This window comes from Bufo bufo, chromosome 5, assembly GCF_905171765.1.
Source record: "Bufo bufo chromosome 5, aBufBuf1.1, whole genome shotgun sequence".
In the NCBI taxonomy this organism is placed as follows: domain Eukaryota; kingdom Metazoa; phylum Chordata; class Amphibia; order Anura; family Bufonidae; genus Bufo; species Bufo bufo.
The window spans coordinates 221262912-221285035 of record NC_053393.1 but is presented as its reverse complement, the minus strand read 5'-3'; the positions used below and the strand labels follow the sequence as shown (position 1 = coordinate 221285035).

Here is a 22124-nt window from a genome sequence, read left to right as displayed (position 1 = left end):
AAGAAGTCTTGTGATGCTTCGCCCAATTTCCAACAATTACAAAAAATTGTAAGATTCTTAGAAGGAGGGTGAGACAAGACTTCCTGAAGACCCATGGCCTACACCCCTCCACATCTCTACATGCTGGTGCCTGGGGCAAGTGCTTGATTAGGCCCCTAGTTTGCTGCGAGAGCTACCATGTGGAACCCTACTGCATCACTAGTTCTTGGCACTCAAACAGAATTGAAGGTGTGGCAGGCATAACAAGCAGTGTGTTAAGGATAAGGCACATACTATATATGAAACATTTATCCCCCTTCTCAATCGTTGGATGGCCATAAGCTGTACTGTTAAATGAAATATCAACACAAATGTTGGATAGATATTAGCATTACACACAACTGAACTGAATCCAATATAATACAAAAAGCAAAGTTAAACAGTTCACAAAGTTTATTATTTGAAAAGCAAATTGTGATAACATTTTCATTGCCGACATCCACTATTTCAGGGAGCACAACAAGGGCTTCATAATAATGCTTAATTTGACTAATTACTGCCAAAGATACATTCTAATAAAAAATATAGTTAAGATTATTTGCTTTGCAATAGGCACACAACCAGAGGAGTCAATAATACAAAGAAAGAAGGAAGAAACTCCCATCGCTCTACTTGTTGAATACCAGTTGACATGCCGGGATTCTCAGATGCCACTTATCCAGAAGACTCGGAGGGTGTCCAAGAGATAAATGAGACTAGGTGAAAAGTTACAGCAAGTTGTCCTGGCTTCAACTTCAGGCACAACATGTTAAAGCAGATTGTTCGCATACAGTACATGTCATGATGTAGGCCAAGTGATTACCAGGTATAACTAATATGCAACCAAAATTGTCTTAGCATCAGCAATGGATGGATGTTAAATATCACATAAAAAACACCTATAACAATTTACATAGAACCCCTTTAACTAAAGCCAGCATTGTATACGACAGCGTCCCTGTGCATTCCCAGAGATATATGCCTCTGTCTATTGGCATTAACAGAAAAACTGCATGATACATAGCAGGGTTCTGCATATAATTGGAAACTACAGGAAAAATAATATTTTTCAAGTAAGAAATGAAAACTGAAGTTAATAAAATTCATATGCTGATCAATGCAGGTAACAAGTAGGATGTTGTGATATAGCAAAGCATACCTGGAACAACGTCAACCAAAATTCAAGTAAAAAATCCATATTGATTTATTTTATCATTTTTTTTTTTTTCTAATTTATGATTATAAGTGAATTGTGTGGCTAAAGTTATCACGAGCCCGTTAATAAAATACTTTAAAGCCTAGCTAACCTAAACAATAAAAAAATTTAATAGTGCACTAACACTTCTATGACCTTCCTTTAATAAAAATATAAAACATTAGCCCACCATTGGCCAAGAATTACATTAAATACCTTCCATGAAGCGGGGACATTTCTAGACTTCAAGTACAGAGTATAAGCTTTTCATTATATCCTGTGTTTATTTTGTGACCTTTAAATCCCTTTTTAGGTAAAATCTGAAATGGGTCCCAGTGCTAAGTGGAAAAAACTAATAAAGAATAATTTTAAGGTGACTAAGAAGTAAACAAAATCCAAATGTATATATAAAGTGAAACTACTAGGTACTACAGATAGAGGCTCTATTCAAACCAGCGCTAGGACATTCTGTCTGAGTCACAGTTTTGACAGCAATAATATTCAAATTGTAACACCATTCTTGCAATCAAAACCTCTATATAGGACTCCATCAGTTACTGTTCAAATCCGTCCTATAACAGATCCGTCATAGCACCATGCCGATACTTGCTGTTTTGGAAATAGTCATTTAGCCATAATTAGCACAATGGCTACCTCCAATTTAGTGATATTTTGTTCACATAAGTTAAAATGCATGAAGTGAACTGAAAGTAGTGTGTACAGTATTTACTTAAAGTGTAACTGTCAATTTTATTTCTTAAATGTGTAAGGCACGTAATTCTGAATATTTTTGCAATATACTGCAATATACTTTATATTCATTACAAAACTGCCTCTGAAGTTGTCCCTAATCCAGGGAAGACCCTCCTCGTTTATTGCTGCCAATCTCACTCCCTCCTATATACCGTAACTAAAACTGACCATATATACTCTGCCCTGCCTGGCTGACATGTATACTGTCAGTGCTGAGCGCTGACTGTGTACGTTCAATTAGTATGCCTGGCACACTGACGAATGAGCCGCCCGAAGATGCAGAAGATCACTGCCCGATCGCCTGCATCTCCTGGCGGCCAATTAGTTAGGCTTGTAGTGTCTTCACAGTTCAGTACTGCACTGTGCTGAACTATAAAGACAGGTTTTCTGTAGCAACTCACTGTGAAAAGACAATTTACGAGGCAGTTTTGTAATAAAATTAAAATAAAAAAGTACAAAATTAACAAATTAGGATTATTTTTGCAATATACTTTATCACTTGCCCTACATATTTAAAAAAATAATTAATCAATGAGAGTTACACTTTACTAACACACTGTGCTCCTCATTACAGTAGTGAGACCAGTGACCTCCACCATTAGTATCAGTATATAGTTTATCAGACTTGTTCAATGCAATAACATGGAGACACTTTTACAACACAGCGACAACATATTCAAATGCCTTTAGGATATATCACACCTCCCTACGTGAGAGCTTCCTTGTAATTAAAATAAAAACCTTGGTCGGTAATTTTAATACTAAAACTATATTTGCATTCTACCGTCCCAACAGTCCTTTAGGTTCAGTGCATACAATATCCCACCCTGCCCTTTAACTTAATGTACATTATTATCAATATCTACAATATTACAGCAAACTTGGTAAGCCATGGTTTCCAACTGGTTAAATAATTATGACATTTATCTACATATTTATAGAAAGTACACTCTTCACTTCTCATCTAGGCACAATGTTGATTTGTCAGTGCAAAGTATAAGGATGGGATAGGAGGGGATCCAAAGAAAGTCTTGGTTTTATAGATGAGCACAAGGTGCAGAAGTTTCAGTAGATAATATGCAGGGCTAATGCAAACAGCCTCTAAAGTCATCAGAAAAGGTTGTCAGTAGCTTGATGTTCTTCATCGTAAACTAGTCTGTTTGGGTAATTTAGTCCCCATCAGTATACCTGGTGTCAATGTTGATGGCGCTTTCATCTGCATGCTGGAACCTACCATGGCTGGAAAGCTACGATTCCTTCTAATTCCTGTGTTTAGCTGAATTCCGCCTAAAGAACTTGTTGCAGCAGGGTAAGGCATACCTTCTTGTATAAGACCTCCAGGAACAAATGCCCGTACTGATCCCTGCGCATCACAAAGAACCGGACTGTCACATGCAGAAGATGCAAGTGTTGGGCCTGAGACTTTGGCAATTCCAAGCTTCTTCACTTTATCCACTAAATTTAGGTTGGACACAGAGACATCAGTCTGGCATTCACTGCTTCGTATATTCTTCTTTTCTCTCACCTCCTTCAGAATAGAGCTGGCAGGTTTAGAAGCCAGGAAGTTGTCATAGGGTGGGCTGGTGCATTTGAAGTTTAGAGAAGGAGGAGAGGAGCTTGGTGTCTGCATAGGTGAATTTGGAGGAGTGGAAGGTATGATAGCCATTTTTGGAAGAGATTGATTCATGATTGAAGCCGTCCCCGCCCTATCCCAACTCTGGGGGTTGTACACAGCTGCTGAAATACCCTGTTCCTTCAGGAGCCTTACCAATCCAAGAGATGTGCTCAAAGTTGTTGTTGATTCTCTCAGATTAGTGAAAGACTCCGCCAAGCTGAGACGTCTAGGTGTACACGGTGTGCTTGCTGGCGTAGATTTGCTGAAGTTGAGAATAGCTGGAGTGGGCATTGAGTTAAGGCTGCAGGATACAAAGAGAAGGTAAAGTAAAAATAAAGTAAAATAAACAATGCAGAAGTGATATAAAACAAAGATCATAATTCGGGAACATACTGTTAGTGCTTGCAGTCCACATGCATACTACATAGTAAGGCTAGGGACACCTTTGCACTGATTTTCTTTTTTTTTTTATTGTTGCTTTGCTTCCCACATAAAAAAATCTGCACTTTTCTAAATAGTCTTTATTACAAAATTATCTATCATTTTGCATCTGAGTATGTGTAAGTCTTTCACCCAACTAGAGATGCTGCAAAATGGGACAAAATCTGTCTTGTTTCTGAATGCTCTCTCTGCTACCCTTCTATCAGTGTTAGGCCTCACACACCCAACTGTATATATTTTGTGGTCTGCAAAATACAGACACCGTCCGTGTGACATCAGTGTTGAATTGGTCTTCTTTGAGGGGGGGGGGGGGGGAGACACCCATTCACGTGCTACAAAAATACATTCAGTCGTATGCATGGGGCCTTAGAGATAGCAGCGGGGATGGGGAGGAGGTTGTACAGTTGTTTGTGGAAAGGGGAAAAGAATCCAAGGAGGGAAGTTCACACACGCTGTAGAAGGAAGGCACACAGAAGGCAGTTTGCAGGGAAAAAGGGTGACCTGGATACAGAGACTCAACGGGAGGCACTGGAATGGGGTTGAAAGTTAACTAAAGGGGTACTCTGGTTTTGTGGTACTGATGACCTATTCTCAGGTGTTAGTTCGTGGGGTGATACGGCTGCATGTCGCACACCATGTCTGTGGGTAGGTTGCTATAGCTGTACATGGGCCTTTCTCCTGAGTAGTTTGCCATTCTTTGCATGTATATATGTGTTCTATGTGTTATTATTGACTTGATCATTATACTTTACCATCTATATGTATTCAGCACCAGTATTACTGCTCTGATGAAAGATAGCACCTAGGACTCTGTGTAATTTCCACTATATATCCAGCGAGAAGTTAAGTATAGTATCTGCAGCTTTGTGCAACATTTATGTACTCAGCTTCAGGTATTATAAAGCCTCATATGTACTCAGCTTTAGGGCTAATTATATTTTGTATGTATTCAGCCAGAAGCTAAGTGGGGTATCTATAGCTCGGTGCAATATCCATGCACCCAGCCTTTGGTATTATTATATATTTAGTCTGACATGCTACCTTGGTCCTCTATCTTCTGTTGCCCTGGTGGAGTGCCTGATATACCTAGCCTGTTTTATTTTTCTGGGGCTTGTATATTCTGCTTTCCTGGTGGAGTGCAACTATTAGGGCTTTTTGGTATATTCTATGTACTTGGCTTTATTATGTAGCTTGATATAAGAGCTTGGTGCCTGTTTCCCAATATTACATCTGTGACATAAGTGCTATATATGATCTATGTACCCCATGTATTTTTCCTGGATCAATTTCTATCGTGCCTCTTTCTCCTTATAATTGTATTTAAATTAAATAAATATTTTGATTAATAAAGATTATTACATATTTTATAGTTATAGTCCCATTGATCTTTATTTTGGTTAGGAATTAGGTCATTAATATGACATCGGTGGAGCTCTGACTTTCGGCATCTCCGCAGCTGCTTGAAGGGGCCATGCAACTCATGCGAGCAGTGCTTCATTTTCATATTTTATCTGCACATCGTCTACAATGTGAGATGTGTGTTAGGCTTTCTGGTATATTTAAGCAGGAATAGCAGTCTGAAGTTAAACTTGTGCTTTAAAAAAAAAATAGAAATTCAAGACAGACTATATAATGGGGGTTCTGCAGCATCAATATGGATTTGTCATAAAACTGAAATGTCCCAGTTGTCAAGGCTCCAATACAAACAGAAGACATGAGGCTAGTGTGAACAAAGCCCCTAACAAAGAAATTCTGATTTTAGAAATAACGTAAGCCATACATTGCACTATATTTTACATTTTATAAAGTATTTGTGTGAGTCAGAGACTGAGACTGGTATGTGGGTGTATGTCTAAAGGGTCTACGCTTCATTAGTATGTCACAGATAAAGGTATTGGAGTATTCTGTATGTATGTAAGGTTTTCGGCAACTTTCTGTTAATTTGTGTATATATTTGTACTGGTATCATTTTATTATTCCGTTACTTTGTGATATGTCACCTTTTGTCATTATTGGGATAAAGACACATTCCTCTCTAAGCAGATTTAGGGCAGTGTACTGTCCCCTATGGACAAAGACCCATTAGCATATCAAGGGCAACAAATAGTTGTGAGCTATTTACTAAAACAAGAGGTGTGACAAACGTGTCCAGTAAGCGGTGAGCAGGAAGATGCAGGAAAATCCTAGAGATACAACATTCCAGCTGCTTCTATCAATCTTTTAAGAAATATATTGGAAATTCTAGAAACCAGACGTAACATCCAATCAGAATTGGCCAATCTGGAGGGGCCAGAGGACAGACTGGTGGAGAGCAGTGATAGCCAGTTCGCATGTGAACATATGTGGGCTGCCATCTTTTTTCACAAGTCCGGCGAGGCACAGGTAAGCCCTTACCTGTGCCTGTGCGCGAGCCGGTCTGAAAACAAGTGCGGTCAGCGGGAGCAGGCAGTTCCGAGAACAGCCACCAGGGCCTTCATTGGGCTGTTCTCGGAACTGCCTGCTCCCGGTGACCCCATTTGTTTTCAGACCGGCTCGCGGCACAGACACAGGTAAGGGTTTACCTGTGCCTCGCTGGACTTTTGAACAAAGATGGCAGCCCGCATATGTTCGCGTGCAAACAATGCGAACTGGCCATCACTGGTGGAGAGACCTAAAAAGACCTATGAGTGGTAATTATGTACTGTAACGTTTAAAGAGTTGTATGTTGTATAAGCTTATTGTGTATGTAATAGTTATCAATAAGAGTAATATCAGTTTTCCACACAGTACAATATACTTTTTTTATACGCTCACTCTGGTGTCTCATTTATTACACCCAACTTTCCAATCAGAACCAGTATGATGATGTATTATAGATAGTATATATTTATATATAATTTCTTACAACTGGTCTGTGTGTGTAGACCTATCTGTATCATACTCCATGACCTGGATGCTACTGTAGCAATTGCTTTGAATTTATAAACCTTGCCTGTGTGTCATCTTCTACTTCCATCTTGCCAAAAAACTCAATGGACTTTGAAGTGCTGTGATATTTGAAGGAAGAAGGCATTTCGGATTTTTGATGTAATAATGCAAACGTTCATATATTTTAGCACATACAATTTAGAGACATTAAGTGTTAAAGTCATTGTCAAATTATAATTTTGGAGAATGAAGATATCTCATTTTTCTGTCCTCTACTTTCACAAGTCAGTGTTGGTGAGTGATGAACTACTGCTTTTTTTACGCAGTGCAGATTTTACTTCTACAAAATTGTGCTAGTTAAAGGAGTCATTGTTGAAATCATAAAATATACAAAACAGAATAAAAACTAAAATTTTCCAAAAATGTTACAAATAAAGTTCATATAAACATGTTTAAAGGGACACGGACAGGCCCAATAAGCATATTTAGCTACATATATGACTGCACAGGTCTTCTAATGTGTATTAAAATCATATAAGTATACACCCTGTCCACCTTATAAATAAAGTAAACTGATGTTTTATAACCTGGTAGAATAGTCTTCTTTCTGCCCAAGGAGCAGCGTTTCAGATTCACTTGCGCCCAGCCAGCCGCCCCCAACCGCTGTTTTGAAGCGGCGCCCAGCTCATCAATATTCACTTCGCTGAGCGGCTTCTGCTGTCCCCGACTTTACAAGATCCGGCGCATGCCCAGTAGAAAGCTATGGGCATCGGACATTTCATCTTCAGCGCATGCGCCCGACACCCTCACTGGCCGGGATCAAATTGCGCCTGCGTCCACTCTGCTTCTTAGATGCCGCTTCAGCCTCTGCGTTCTGCGCCTGCACCGGGCACTCTTCAGAGCAGTCGGGGACAGCAGAAGCCGCCCAGCGAAGTGAATATTGATGAGCTGGGCGGCGCTTCAAAGCGGCGGTTGGGGGCGGCTGGCTAGGCGCAAGTGAATCTGAAACGCCGCCCCTTGGGCAGAAAGAAGATGATTCTACCAGGTTATAAAACATCAGTTTACTTTATTTATAAGGTGGACAGAGTGTATACTTATATGATTTTAATACACTTTAGAAGACCTGTGCAGTCATATATGTAGCTAAATATGCTTATTGGGCCTGTCAGTGTCCCTTTAAAGGAACATAATGGAACATAACCATTATTTATTCAACATAAAGTACTTGCAAATGTAAAAACTGTACATGCTTTGGGTAAACCTGGCTGTTTATTTTTACACAGTCACTGAAAATAGTATCTCAAAAGACAGTTGCAATACCAACAACAAAATCACTGAGGGGAACTTCTTAAAACTTCACTTGTATTAAATATATCCAATAAAACCGGTCCCAACAGGACCAATATACTCGTAGTACAACCCAGAGATACACCTTGGTGGTAGGAGTACTCTGTCCACGTGCCTTGGCTAGCCTGTCCCTATGCAGTCCTATCACTTATCTGAAACACATCTGATACACAAAGTAATGAAAAATCCCGATTTGATACAAGATACACAATCCCATACACAGTCCCGACGCGTTTCCCCTTGTAATACACAAGGTTCATCAGGATACAATAAAATACCAAGAATGAACAAAAAACATGCCCAAGATAGATCGACATACACAAGATAAGTAACTGAAAACTGGGGCGCCCCAGACCTGCAGTGGTCTGTGATGAGATCAATAGAGAATAGTCAGACCATAATACAAACACAATATAATGCTGAAAGATAGATACAACTTATCTGATGAAGATGGACGTCATTCTCTCACAGACCATCATGCATGGCTGGAGGGCTCAAAGGGGCCTAAGATACAGCTCCATTTGGTCACTCAAAAGTGCTCACTTTTCGGCCTAGTTCACACAAACGTTTTTTTGCGGGTGTACGGGACGTTTTTTGGTGTTCCGTATACGGTCCGTATACGGAACCATTCATTTCAATGGTTCCGCAAAAAAAACGGAATGTGTTCCGTATGCATTCCGTTTCCGTATTTCCGTTCCGTTGAAAGATAGAGCTTGTCCTATATTTGGCCGTAAATCACGGGTCGTGGTATCCATTCAAGTCAATGGGTCCGCAAGAAAAACGGAACACATACGGAAATGCATCCGTATGTCTTCCGTTTCCATTCCGTTTTTTGCTGAACCATCTATTTAAACCCAATTTTTTCTATGTAATTACTGTACACTGTATATGCCATACGGACATACGGAATGGAAAAACGGAACAGAAACGGAAACAAAACAACGGATCCGTGAAAAACGGACCGCAAAAAACTATAAAAGCCATACGTTTGTGTGAACTAGGCCTTAAATGTAGGATCCTGGGCGGGCTAAACCCCCATAGGTGGATCCACACTTTGGGACTGCCCATCCCGGTCATGTGACCTGGGTATGCGTCACTATTGGGGGAATCCTTTATCCCCCCCCCCCCCTTTTCCTCCAGAACACTCATCCTCCCCAATAATAACAAATTGTCCAGAGCGCATACTTGCACCAAGCTAGATAGCCCCAATATATGGCCAATGACCTAAAAAGCACAGCCTAAACACAATCATCCCAGGATACAATGCTGGAAGGCCGCGCCGGGAATACACCGCGGTCACATGACATCCCCACGTGACCGGCCCAGGCATGGCCATGCGTTTCACCCATCTCCAGTGTGGAACACAGGGTCCGCAGCAGCAAGCCTACACGCACGGATCCAGCGAAACCACGCCACGGGGCCGCAACAAGAATCCACCACAGTCACATTATAGCCTCATGTGACCGCACCAAATCTGGCCATGCGCTCCACCTATAGCCAGTGTGGAATGCAAAGTCCATAATAGCAGAAATAAAGGCACGGCATAAAAGAGGGGGGGGGTAGTTGAACATTAACCCCATGAATGCCAGACTAAAAATGATCACTGGAAAGGGCCAATTAACGACAGGGAAATATTGTATTATTAAGCTATACAGATAGGAGCAGCACAGTGAATAAAAAATTTATATTCCTATACCCTCAGCACACAAAATAAACCATAACATAGCGGGGCATTGATCATGTAAACACCTATTTTTATATATCCTACTGGACATAGGCAAGAATCACTATATTAACTATGCATAATCCTATGTTATATAACAGGAGAGAGAGCATCAGCATCCCAGACAAAAATATGCACTCAAATGACAAAAGGTCGTCACTAGTATAAAAGATAGTGTAAGATATTTATCAAAACTGCTCAGATTCCGAGCGGTTTATTAAATAATCACATGACCCTTCTTGTGTCGATGAATATTTCTGTCTCATATAGGAGGTAAAACACTAAACTCCGAAAGGAGACTGGAATAAGAAGAGTTATTTATGTGTGGAATAAATTAAACAGTGATTCAGATAAAGCAAGAGAAAGCGAGTCTCTCATTAAGCCCACTGGGCGACTGGGATCGGAGTCTATATATCCATTCTGTCTCTTTTTGGAGAATTCTCCGGTCCCAGTCGCCTTTTCTCGGAGAGGGTCTCACCACTTCCAATGCTGAGAATGCCAGTGAGTTCAAATACCTATCATGGCACTCCCAAATATGGTTGGCTATCGGGGTGTTTTTCTTTTTCTTGATGTTATTTATATGTTCTAAAACACGCAGACGAAACTCCCTGAATGTCTTTCCCACATAGTCCAGAGGACAGGTGCATTGACAAAGGTACACAACCCCCCTACTCCTGCAATTCACAAAATCCCTCACATCATACCTTTTTTTTGTAACTGAACAAGTATTCGTTTTTGTATTCCTCACAAAGCAGCAAGCAGAGCATGTCCCACAACGAAACATACCAAGTGGTTTTCTATCAAGCCATGTCCCTATCGGGGCAGGACGTGAAAAATGACTATGGACCAATCAGTCGCGTAACGATCTACCCCATCTAAAAGTAATACTCGGGCGGGGTAGAAGTACATCAGTCACGTCCGGATCCATCAACCAGATAGGCCAGTATTTTTCAATAATTGCTCTTATTTCCCAGTTCGCAACATCATAGATGGAGATGATCCTAACAATATCTCTTCCTTCAGCATTGGATCCCTTGGGCCCTAAAAGGGTATTACGTTCCCATGTTTCCGCATTTTAAAAGGACCTTCTTAGAACTTGTTTAGGATAACCTCTCATCCTAAATCGATTCTGAAGTCTCCTGGACTCATGAAGGAAATTCTCTTTATCTGAACAATTTCTCCTCATCCTCAAATACTGTCCCCGGGGTATACCCTTTTTTAAATTCATGAGATGATAACTCTCCCAATGAAGGAGATTGTTCATCGCGGTGGCATTCCTAAAGGTGGTTGTGATAAGTCTGTCCCCCTCTTTGGTGACTCTGACATCCAAGAAAAGTTAACGTATCTGGATGGAACTCAAAAGTGAATGACAGACCAAGCTCATTCATATTAAGTTCTCTAACAAATACTTCAAATTATACGTTAGAACAAATTCCAGGAGAGTCAGTACAAATTTGTTATGAGAGCCATAGCAAATTGCCCTTGTTTTCAGGAATTCTTCCACGGCCATCAATCCTTTAGAATGAGGAACAGAACTATACAAAGATTCTACATCTATGCTTGCTAAGGAGCATGATGGTTCTACATTAATAGTCTCAATCTTTCTTAGGAAGTCCATTGTATCTGGTGTAAGATGGAAGGGCTGATACAAAACTTTTCAGAACATGATCGATATAGATACCGCTATTCTGGGTGATTGAATCTACACCAGACACAATTGGGCGACCCTTTAAAGTGGATAAACACTTGTGGACTTTTGGTAGTCCATAGAAAGTAGCTGTTTGAGGTGCACTCGGCTTCAGAAAACAGTATTCATCCTCACTGATGACACCCATTTGTAAGGCCATCATCAAGTATGGACACAAGCTCTCCAAGAAAGATGTTGGTGGGATCCGATGACACAATACAATACATTCCTGATCACTCAACAAACGTTCACACATCTGTTTGTATTGGTTACACCCCATAATAACAAGGTTCCCCCCCTTATTGGACGGTTAGATGACTATTGATGTATTCCTTTCTAGACTTAGAAGGGCCTCAGTCACAGGACCAGATAGGTTACGAAAATGAGTTGTGGACACGGGGAATCTTTCTATATCCTCAATAACCATTTGTAAAAAGATGTCTATGTGATCATAGTTTATGGCAGGCTGTAATTTAGTACTCTTAGGGTCCATTCACACATAAGTATATGTTTTGCGGATCCACAAAACACGGACACCGGCAATGTGCGTTCCGCATTTTGCGGACTGCACATCGCCGGCACTATAATAGAAAATGCCTAATCTTGTCTGCAATTGCGGACAAGAATAGGACATGTTCTATTTTTTTGGGACTGGAATTTCGGACCCGGAAGTGCGGGTCCGCATTTTCGGATCCGGACAGCACATCGTGTAGTCCCATAAAAATGAATGGTTCCGCAATTCCCTTCTGCAAAATGCGAAAACAGAATTGCGGACGTGTGAATGGAGCCTTAGGACGTAGATCCGTAAATGGTCCACGTCCTGGTTCACGTGTGCCTTCATTAAGCAGGTCCAGAAATATCTCCAGGTCAGCAAATTCATTCTCCTGTAGGCCAAGTTGCTCACAAATAAGCCTATTATTATATTTCATAAACTTATGCCATTTCAATCTCCTTGAGAATAAATGAAGATCCTTGACCCAAATAAAGGGGTCAAACTTTGTTGTGGGAACAAACGAAAGTCGCTTTTTAAGCAGATTATGTTCAGCCTCACTAAGTACACGGGAAGAGAGATTCATTATTTGTAGTTGATCATTATCCTCTAATCCTCTCCCACCTGGTTCGATCCCGTAATTGGTAGGAGTTGTTTACAGATTTAGCAATTACACAAGGCCAACATGCCAGTGAGCAAGACAAGTCTTCTCTGTATTTTTAGAATGATAAAACCCTATTGTTATCTTATCGCTATATGGATATTAGTGGTGTTAGAGTTCTGTCAGTGTCTAAGTTAGCTCAGGGCACACACATCCCAGCCAGCAGGGGACTGCATCTGCAACACTGCTCACCCCCTGTCATGCCCTAGAGAGCCTCTCAGCAAAACCTGGTATAAAGTGCTTCTTCTTCTTCATCAACAGACCTGTGAAGAACCATTTTGATTAAGTGACTCTTTTAACATCATAATAAACAAACAAACAAACAAAGGCCTAATAATAAAAAGTGGAAATTAACTAAAAACACAAAAGCAGTGAACACAAGCTAAATTAATACCCGACCTGGGAGTGACTCTCGTGAGTTCATCAGACGGGTGCATAATCCGACATGTGGTGAACGTGAAGGTGGAATTGGTCTGAGACAAACATTTTCCAGGATGGTGCACTATAGAGAGAACAAACAAAACAAAAAACCTATTATATGCACTTCCTAAATAAAGTGAAATTTCTTTAAAATAAAAAAAAAGTCTGGTTTGATTTTTTTTTATATCTACTGTACACCATATTAAGGATTTTCCACCTAATATCAAGCTCCCGTATCAATGATACAAACAAGGGGTTGTTTCATCTTATACTGTACATTGATGGCATATCACTAGGATATGGTATCACTATCAAATAGGTATGGGTTCCACATCTTGGACTTGCTCTTATTTCCAGAATGGGCCACCTGACGTAAACAGATAGCAGGTGTGCAAGCACGGCCACCTTCCATTCACTATGGGAGTTTCAAAAATAGCTGAGCACCTGCTTAGCCATTTACAGCAGTCCCATAGCGGTGAATGGAGCGGTGGTCACACTTGCGTGGTGATCCCTCCATTCACCACTATGGGACCCCCGAAAATAGCCGAGCACGCTCGCTCAGGTGTTTTTGGAACTACCATAGTGTTAAGTGAAGAGCACGCCACACATGTACTGTGTGCTCTCTTTCACTTTCGTGGCATGTTCTGAACATAAGGGCTGGTCTCAGAGGTGGGACCCGCAACTATCTGACACCAATATGCCATCAACGTATGATATGAGCCAAACGCTTTAAAGTGTTTACACACCATAGAAACCATTTTCCCTCCTTTCTGTGGAACCCCTACTTTTTGCTAATCTAAGCAAGGTATATTAGCAAGTAGTAAGGGGACAGATGGACAAAAGTATGACAGCAGGATCAGATTTACAGCGATTCCAAAGCTTCATACATGTGACAGCGACACCTCTCCAAAAACCCTCTTGTAAAACATCACTTGAGATCATAGAGATGTTTTTCAAACAGAGACCAACAGTGAAATTAGTAAGGGAAACAGGCTTTCCAGAGTTACTTGTGCATAAATTTAGGAGCACTTCATTCAACCAAAGCTGATGAGAACGAACATTTTGGAATCAGTCTACCATATAATCCAATGTATGTTGCATGTACATTAACTCTGGAAAAAAAGGTGTTATGTTGCCTAAGGGCCATCTCATTTTTTTGCAGATCATAGAAAATGTATAAATCATTAATTAGATGTAGAGGCTGCTAAAAGAAGAGACAAGCAAAGTTCTGAGCACAGAAAAATAGAGCTCTAATACTATGTTCCCTGTTTCCTGGAAAGCAGAAAAGCGACAGTATATAGGGCAGATATAGCTTGTATACCAAACCTTGATATTCTTCCAGATTTTCAGGGCTGTAGGAGACGATATCACATACCTAAAGCTTCAAGATCAAGATCACAAATTGTTCATTTTCCAGAGTAGTTTCACTAGTTTAAACTAGATGGATGGGTGGCACTGCTGAAACTAAACATTTTTTACACTCGTGGATGGTTTTCGATATGAATATTTTTTTCCTCTCTCCTAAACAAAGTATATAAAATGCTAAGACACAATTCAGTCAACTACTCTAACAATATATATACAGTTGCAAGAAAAAGTATGTGAACCCTTTGGAATGATATGGATTTCTGCACAAATTGGTCATAAAATGTGATCTGATCTTCATCTAAATCACAACAATAGACAATCACAGTCTGCTTAAACTAATAACACACAAAGAATTAAACGTTACCATGTTTTTATTGAACACACCATGTAAACATTCACAGTGCAGGTGGAAAAAGTATGTGAACCCTTGGATTTAATAACTGGTTGAACCTCCTTTGGCAGCAATAACTTCAACCAAACGTTTCCTGTAGTTGCAGATCAGACGTGCACAACGGTCAGCAGTAATTCTTAACCATTCCTCTTTACAGAACTGTTTCAGTTCAGCAATATTCTTGGGATGTCTGGTGTGAATCGCTTTCTTGAGGTCATGCCACAGCATCTCAATCGGGTTGAGACAAGGACTCTGACTGGGCCACTCCAGAAGGCGTATTTTCTTCTGTTTAAGCCATTCTGTTGTTGATTTACTTCTATGCTTTGGGTCGTTGTCCTGTTGCAACACCCATCTTCTGTTGAGCTTCAGCTGGTGGATAGATGGCCTTAAGTTCTCCTGCAAAATGTCTTGATAAACTTGGGAATTCATTATTCCTTCGATGATAGCAATCCGTCCAGGCCCTGATGCAGCAAAGCAGCCCCAAACAATGATGCCCCCACCACCACACTTCACAGTTGGGATGAGGTTTTGAGGTTGGTGTGCTGTGCCTCTTTTTCTCCACACATAGTGTTGTGCGTTTCTTCCAAACAACTCAACTTTGGTTTCATCTGTCCACAGACTATTTTGCCAGTACTGCTATGGAACATCCAGGTGCTCTTGTGCAAACTGTAAACGTGCAGCAATGCTTTTTTTGGACAGCAGTGGCATCCTCTGTGGTATCCTCCCATGAAATCCATTCTTGTTTAGTGTTTTACGTATCATAGATTCGCTAACAGGGATGTTAGCATATGCCAGAGACTTTTGTAAGTCTTTAGCTGACACTCTAGGATTCTTCTTCACCTCATTGAGCAGTCTGCGCTGTGCTCTTGCCGTCATCTTTACAGGACAGCCACTCCTAGGGAGAGTAGCAGCAGTGCTGAACTTTCTCCATTTATAGACAATTTGTCTTACCGTGGACTGATTAACAGAAAGGCTTTTGTAGATACTTTTATAACCCTTTCCAGCTTTATGCAAGTCAACAATTCTTAATCATAGGTCTTCTGAGAGCTCTTTTGTGCGAGGCATCATTCACATCAGGCAATGCTTCTTGTAAAAAGCAAACCCAGAACCGGTGTGTGTTTTTTATAGGGCAGGGCAGCTGTAACCAACACCTCCAATCTCATCTCATTGATTAGACTCCAGTTGTCTGACACCTAATTCCAATTAGCTCTTGGGGATGTCATTAGTCTAGGGGTTCACATACTTTTTCCACCTGCACTGTGAATGTTTACATGGTGTGTTCAATTAAAACATGGTAACATTTAATTATTTGTGTGTTATTAGTTTAAGCTGACTGTGATTGTCTATTGTTGTGACTTAGATGAAGATCAGATCACATTTTATGACCAATTTGTGCAGAAATCCATATAATTCCAAAGGGTTCACATACTTTTTCTTGCAACTGTAAATTAGCCAAACAATGTGAAAGTTACTTTATTGAACCCCATTATTTTTTTCATAAAAGAACTACATGCTCAGCATTTCCTTACTATATACTAATTACCGGTATTAGAATTATCCCTTTTAGAAATGAGGGTGATTAAAATTAGGATAATACTACTTTGCTTCTCAAGGAGATATGTCATACATCCTTGCAAGATGGCAATTCAGTAGCCAAGGATGTACCTGGTAGATCCTTGCTACTGATCACTGGATTTCAGGATGCGTAACAATCTCAGCTTTAAAACAAGACCTAGATCAAGGCTCTAGCTGATATAAATTGTGAGTTGAATAACTTAGAATTTAGGTAGGGAATGAAAGCTGCAGGTATATGCAGCATCCACTGAGACTCCACCCTAAGTGGTCTAAATTGCGATTGATCATGCCGGAGATTGTTAGCTTTAAAACAAGACCTTACACAGTGTCTACTGTGCATCACATTACCTACTCACAAGACTTTGAAAAAGGTCCTGGAGGGATGGAACCAAGTCCTGTAGCGATTGAGGGGTCACTTCACAAGAATCTCACAGTGCAAATACATTCAATAGTGACTAACCACCAGGATTGCAATTGGCACTTTGGGGGGGTCATTTATGAAACAGAAATATGCCTATATTAGGTATATTTCTGGAGCAGATACCGGCACAAAGGTCCTTTGCGCTGCAAACTACAACTATTCCCCGTTCACGCTAGGTCTAAAAAAGGGGGCGTGGTGTGGGCAGGGAAGGGGACGGACTGGCAGGCTAATCTCATTTACCATTTTCTAGGTCTGTTTTAGGCGTAGTAAATGGTCTAACTGTAGGACAGTTAAGAAATTGGATTTTTTGTACTCACCGTAAAATCCTTTTCTCGTAGTAGGCATTGGGGGACACAGCACCATGGGTATATGTCCAACTACCACTAGGAGGCACTAGACACAAAAAGTGTTGGCTCCTCCCAGGTGGGCTATACCCTCTCCACAGGCACAAGGCTATTCAGTTTGTACCAAAAGCAGTAGGAGAGAGAAAAAAAAGCAAGGAACCAACAACTCCCGTACCGGGAAAGATCAAGAGACCAGCCCGGAGAATCGGAAGTAAAAACATAGGGTGGGATCTGTGTCCCCAATGCCTACTACGAGAAAAGGATTTTACGGTGAGTACAAAAAAATCAAATTTTCTCGTGCATGGCATTGGGGGACACAGCACCATGGGACGTCCAAAAGCAGTCCCCGAGGGTGGGAAAAGAACAGCCATGCCACCGGTTGGGTATACAGGTGCAGGAGAACCATGTGACCCAACAGGAAAAAACACAGAATGGGCAAGAGGTTCCATAACAAGGAAGAAACCTCAAGGAAGAATCAGTGAAGACTGTCAGCACCCCAGGAAAAATGCCTGGAAGAAAATCCCAAATGCAAGAAGGCGGCAAAAGGGAACACCGAGCTCAGCCAAGGACTGGAGAAAAAATTAGGACAGCACCGCGTGTTGGAACTACCTAACGCTCTAAATTGTCTCAGACCCAAAGAGCGAGAAAACCTGTGGCCAACCCCTGACAGGCCAGGGGAGAAAGGAAACAAGGAGGTACTGGAAGCCAAACGAGTGAGGGAAGCCATAGCAAGGCTCACATGTGAAGGGAGCAGGTCTCCCCTCACCGCAAGGCCAGGTGATGAAGCTAAGCGTCCTATTTAAAAGGCGAAAACCTAAGGCTGCTAGAGGAAACCGCCAACCCTTGGAGAAGGAGGGGGTTGTAGGTAACAGCCAGGAAGAGAGAGTAAGACCTGCATCCCAAAAACAGGAGACGAGGCTCGAGCCTATGAAAACAAGATATCACTGTGAAGCGTAAGACCAGAGGAAACTCTGGGCATGTGAAGCATCAGGGAAAAAAGGAACCAGATACAGGCCCAGGAAATCTCAGCAGGACACACTGGACTGAAAGACATGGAAGTAGAAGGAGAGTACTCCAAACAGCCTAAGGAGTAAAAGGTTCTACAACAGGAGGAGGTCCCTCCCGAAGGAGACCATACGGCGGAATTGCAAACCGTAGCGCTAAACCACTCAATACCAGGTACTTGACGTGGGAGGATGGGAAAAGAGACACGAATCCCAAGAGGACCACAAGGCTATTGGAACCCATAAAGGGAACAATCAACCCAAGCCCCGACCCCCCCAAGAAAAAGATTGTCATGCAGAAACTGAGTGGTCAAATGAACGGGGACAGGGACTCCAGAAAGGAGTACCCGGAATGGGCTCACAAGGAACCAGGAGCTGAACCACCAGAAGACAACGCAAGCCAGAATATCCAGGAAAGGAGAAATGAAACTACCATAGGGGAAGGGACATTGGCCATGGACAACTAGCCATTCCAAGAATAGTGACTAGTAAACTGTATACATTGTCTCAGAGAGGGCAAGTACAGCAGCTCGGGATGTACCACGAAATAGACAGACATCCATATGCATAAGGAATGCAGAAGTCGCCATGAAAAAAACGGGTGAGACTACACAGAAATGTAGAAACCAGCTGCGACCGGCATAATGAAAACTCCCAGGGGGGAGAAAGTACCTGACAGATGCAGACGACGGCAAGGTCCAAGGGGACTGCCCCTCTGTCATGTAGTACAACTAAGCAGAGACTATAAGGGAATACCGAGAACACCTGGACCCAGAAGGAACTACGGGACCCTGTCCGATGCCAGAGCAATCAGCTGAAAAATTACCTACCAGACAGGTGTGTGGCGCTCAGTAGTCCTGTTCCTGACCTGTCAGGGAGGACGTCCAGCGACGATAAATGCCGATGACCCCAGAAGGATTCCATGTGGCAGAGGACATCCAGCGATGACCGAAAACTGCTGCAGCGGCCGATGCTCACCAGCTACGTGCCCCAACAAGGTAGAAGATCCAGTGGAGATCCCTGTACTCCACCAGGAATGGGCCGCTCTGTAATAGGAAACAACGCGAGTACTCCTCTATAACATGAGGTAACGCGGAGCGCAGCATACAGTAGTACCTTATAGAGATGGCAAGAGCAACCCTAGCACAAAGGCCAACAAACCACCTGGCCATGGAGTAGGGAGCGTGGTTGTATGTGGACCACCTGCCAGATCAGAACAGATCAGCCATATACTGGAGCTACAAGAAGTAGCACTAGACTGACAAGGTGGGGGTTGGGCTGGCCCACCCCTGCCAGATATGGTAACCATGCACATGCAGAACCAGGATGGCCTGTTGTAGACAGTGCCTTGAGAAGTACAAGGAGACCATTGAGCACGACAGTAACGGAGTGGAGATGTATGGAAGAACCAAAAGGGTGGAACCAACATCCGCAGCACAGATTAGAACCCGGGGGCAGAAAGCACCCAGTAATACAGAAACTGTATGGGCCACAGATTGCACCATAGGGCCCAGCACTTTGAGTAATACAAACACACGCCTAAAATATAGGGAAAGTGGCTGCATGTCTAAGGAGAGTGGAAACATAGCCACAGCATCAGGGAATGCGACAGCATTTGGAGGGTACAGGTACTCAACCTGTAAAGTAGAAATACGGCTGCGTAGTGCAGAGATACGACCAGACAGGTGTAATGGGTACAGCATCTGGAGATGGTAGAGGTACTACAGTTAAGATCGAAGCAATGTGGCCACATGGTGCACCCTAGAACCAGAGAGGTGCAACAGCTACCGCATTAGCAATGGTACCTATATTCCGCCTGGGAAGGGGAAAATAGGGCCGCACGGTACCACAAAGAACAAGACAGGTGCACACTACAATCAGGTAGGTGAAATGGCAACTGAAGGAGGCCCTCTATTTCGCCTGAAAATAAGGGAAACAGGGCCGGCATAGTACACCATAGAGCCAGACATGTGTAACGGCTGCAGCATCAGAGACGGTGCAGGAACTATACCTATGAAGGGAGTAAGATGGCTGTTTGGTGCACACTATGATGAGGTAGGTGCAATGGCCACGGCAATTGGAGGAGGCCTCAATATCTCGTCCGGTAAGGGAGAGAAAATGCCACATGGTACACCATAAGGCCAGACAGGAGCAACAGCTACAGCATCCGGAGATGGTGCAGGTACTCTACCTGTGAAGGGACCAAGGTGGCAGCTTGGTGCCCACTAGAACCAGACAGAGGTAATTCTACGGCAATTGAAAGTGGCCTCTATAGCTCGCCCGTAGGGAGAAATGTTGCCGCATGGAACACAATAGAGCCCGCCAGGGGTATTGGCTACGGCATCTGGAGATGGTGTTTGTACTATACCTATGAAAGGGAGCAAAAAAAAAAAAGGCTGGGAACAGACAGGTGCAATTGCCACCGCAATTGAAGGCGGCCTGTATATCTCGCCCGGAAGGGAGAAATAGTGCCGCATGGAACACCATAGAGCCAGCCAGGACTAATGGCTTCAGCATCTGGAGTAGGTGTAAGTACTCTATCTATGAAAAGGAGCAAGGCGGATGGAAACAGCCAGATATAATTGCTTTTCCTTACCAACCTACAGGAGGCGCTTGCCTAAGCTATCAGCTTGCCTAGAACAGGGACACCCTGTAATGAGGTAGAGTGGCGAACACCAGCACCAGGATGGGGACCCGGTGGAAACACTCTCAAATGTGTAGAGCATAGCCCCTGGTATAGGGGAACCAGGAAGGCTTGTCAGGTACAGCCTATGGCAGTGGTGCAGGTACCCCCCTGTTAAGGAGAAGGCGTACGTACTAGAGACACCAAGTAGGTGACTCAGTATGCTAAACACGGGGACGGCGGCCTTACCTGTGCAGTTGAATACCTGTGCAGTCAGGGGAGCGCCATCCGAAAATCCACTAGAGGGGATACCAACCCTGGGTAGGAGAGGTTCCTCCGTGCACGTTAGTCTTGACCTCCCAGAGGGCTTCTGTATGGAGGAAGACCGCCTGATGCTCTGTTCCGAGGGAATCGGTGCAGAGGTGTCCTCAGAGGCAACGGATGGGGTGACAGGAAAGGATTCGTCACCAGCCTCAGGCCTGTCCTGGGGAGGACCCGAGGATGCCGAGGAGGGGTGGAACCCTGTTGAGACCACCTAAGGTTGTACTGTGAGCTACCCCTTGCCGGACCCGGTATCTGAGCGTGCCTCATCTGCAGGGAGGACCCTGGGAGGGGATAGGTGGCCACAATTGGATAGGTAGGGGTCCAGCGACTCCGCCAGGGATTGGGAGAGTCGGACAAGGTTCCCATGGCTTTGACAAAGAGGGAGACCATTCAGGAGAGACCTACACAAAAGGATTGGTCAGGGGACATAATGGGGTCTGGGAAAAGGTACTGCACACAAGCAGGGACAGGCCGACCACATGGCAGCCTTCGTAGACAGCGGACGCACGTGAAAACACGTGGCGATCCCAGGAGAGGCGACCCTCATAGAGCAGCCAGCAGAAGCTGTCATATCTGGACCCGGATGCCATGTTCCCCAAAGAGGTGCTGCAGCAGCTATAGAGGTGGTCAGGAGGGCTGCAGGAGAAATGAAGCAATTGAGGAGGGGGGGGAACGACCTGAGTGATCCCTATGTACAGCTTTAGCTGCCTTCACACAGTTCATAGGACAATGACTTAAAGGGGTTCTGCAGTTCTTTTAAACAGAGGATCTATCCACTGGATAGATAACCCACGTTAGACCAGTAAAGGGTGGAGGA

The 22124-nt window shown here is 42.9% G+C and overlaps 1 protein-coding gene across 8 annotated transcripts in view; it reads right to left on the bottom strand.

Moving 5' to 3' along the window:
• Positions 1-425: 425 nt before the first annotated feature.
• The window catches only part of TRAK1 (trafficking kinesin protein 1), a 159494-nt gene continuing 137795 nt past the window's right edge, over positions 426-22124 (bottom strand). For 7 of the 8 annotated variants that reach the window (XM_040433645.1, XM_040433642.1, XM_040433644.1 and 4 more), the window contains 2 exons: positions 13237-13339; positions 426-3882 (listed from right to left, as the gene is read on the bottom strand). In XM_040433645.1, the coding sequence (XP_040289579.1) occupies positions 3108-3882; positions 13237-13339 (878 nt within the window). In that variant the 3' untranslated portion in view covers positions 426-3107. Of the gene's footprint in view, positions 3883-13029; positions 13101-13236; positions 13340-22124 lie in introns of all 8 variants that reach the window. The other variant, XM_040433646.1, reaches the window with a different exon arrangement.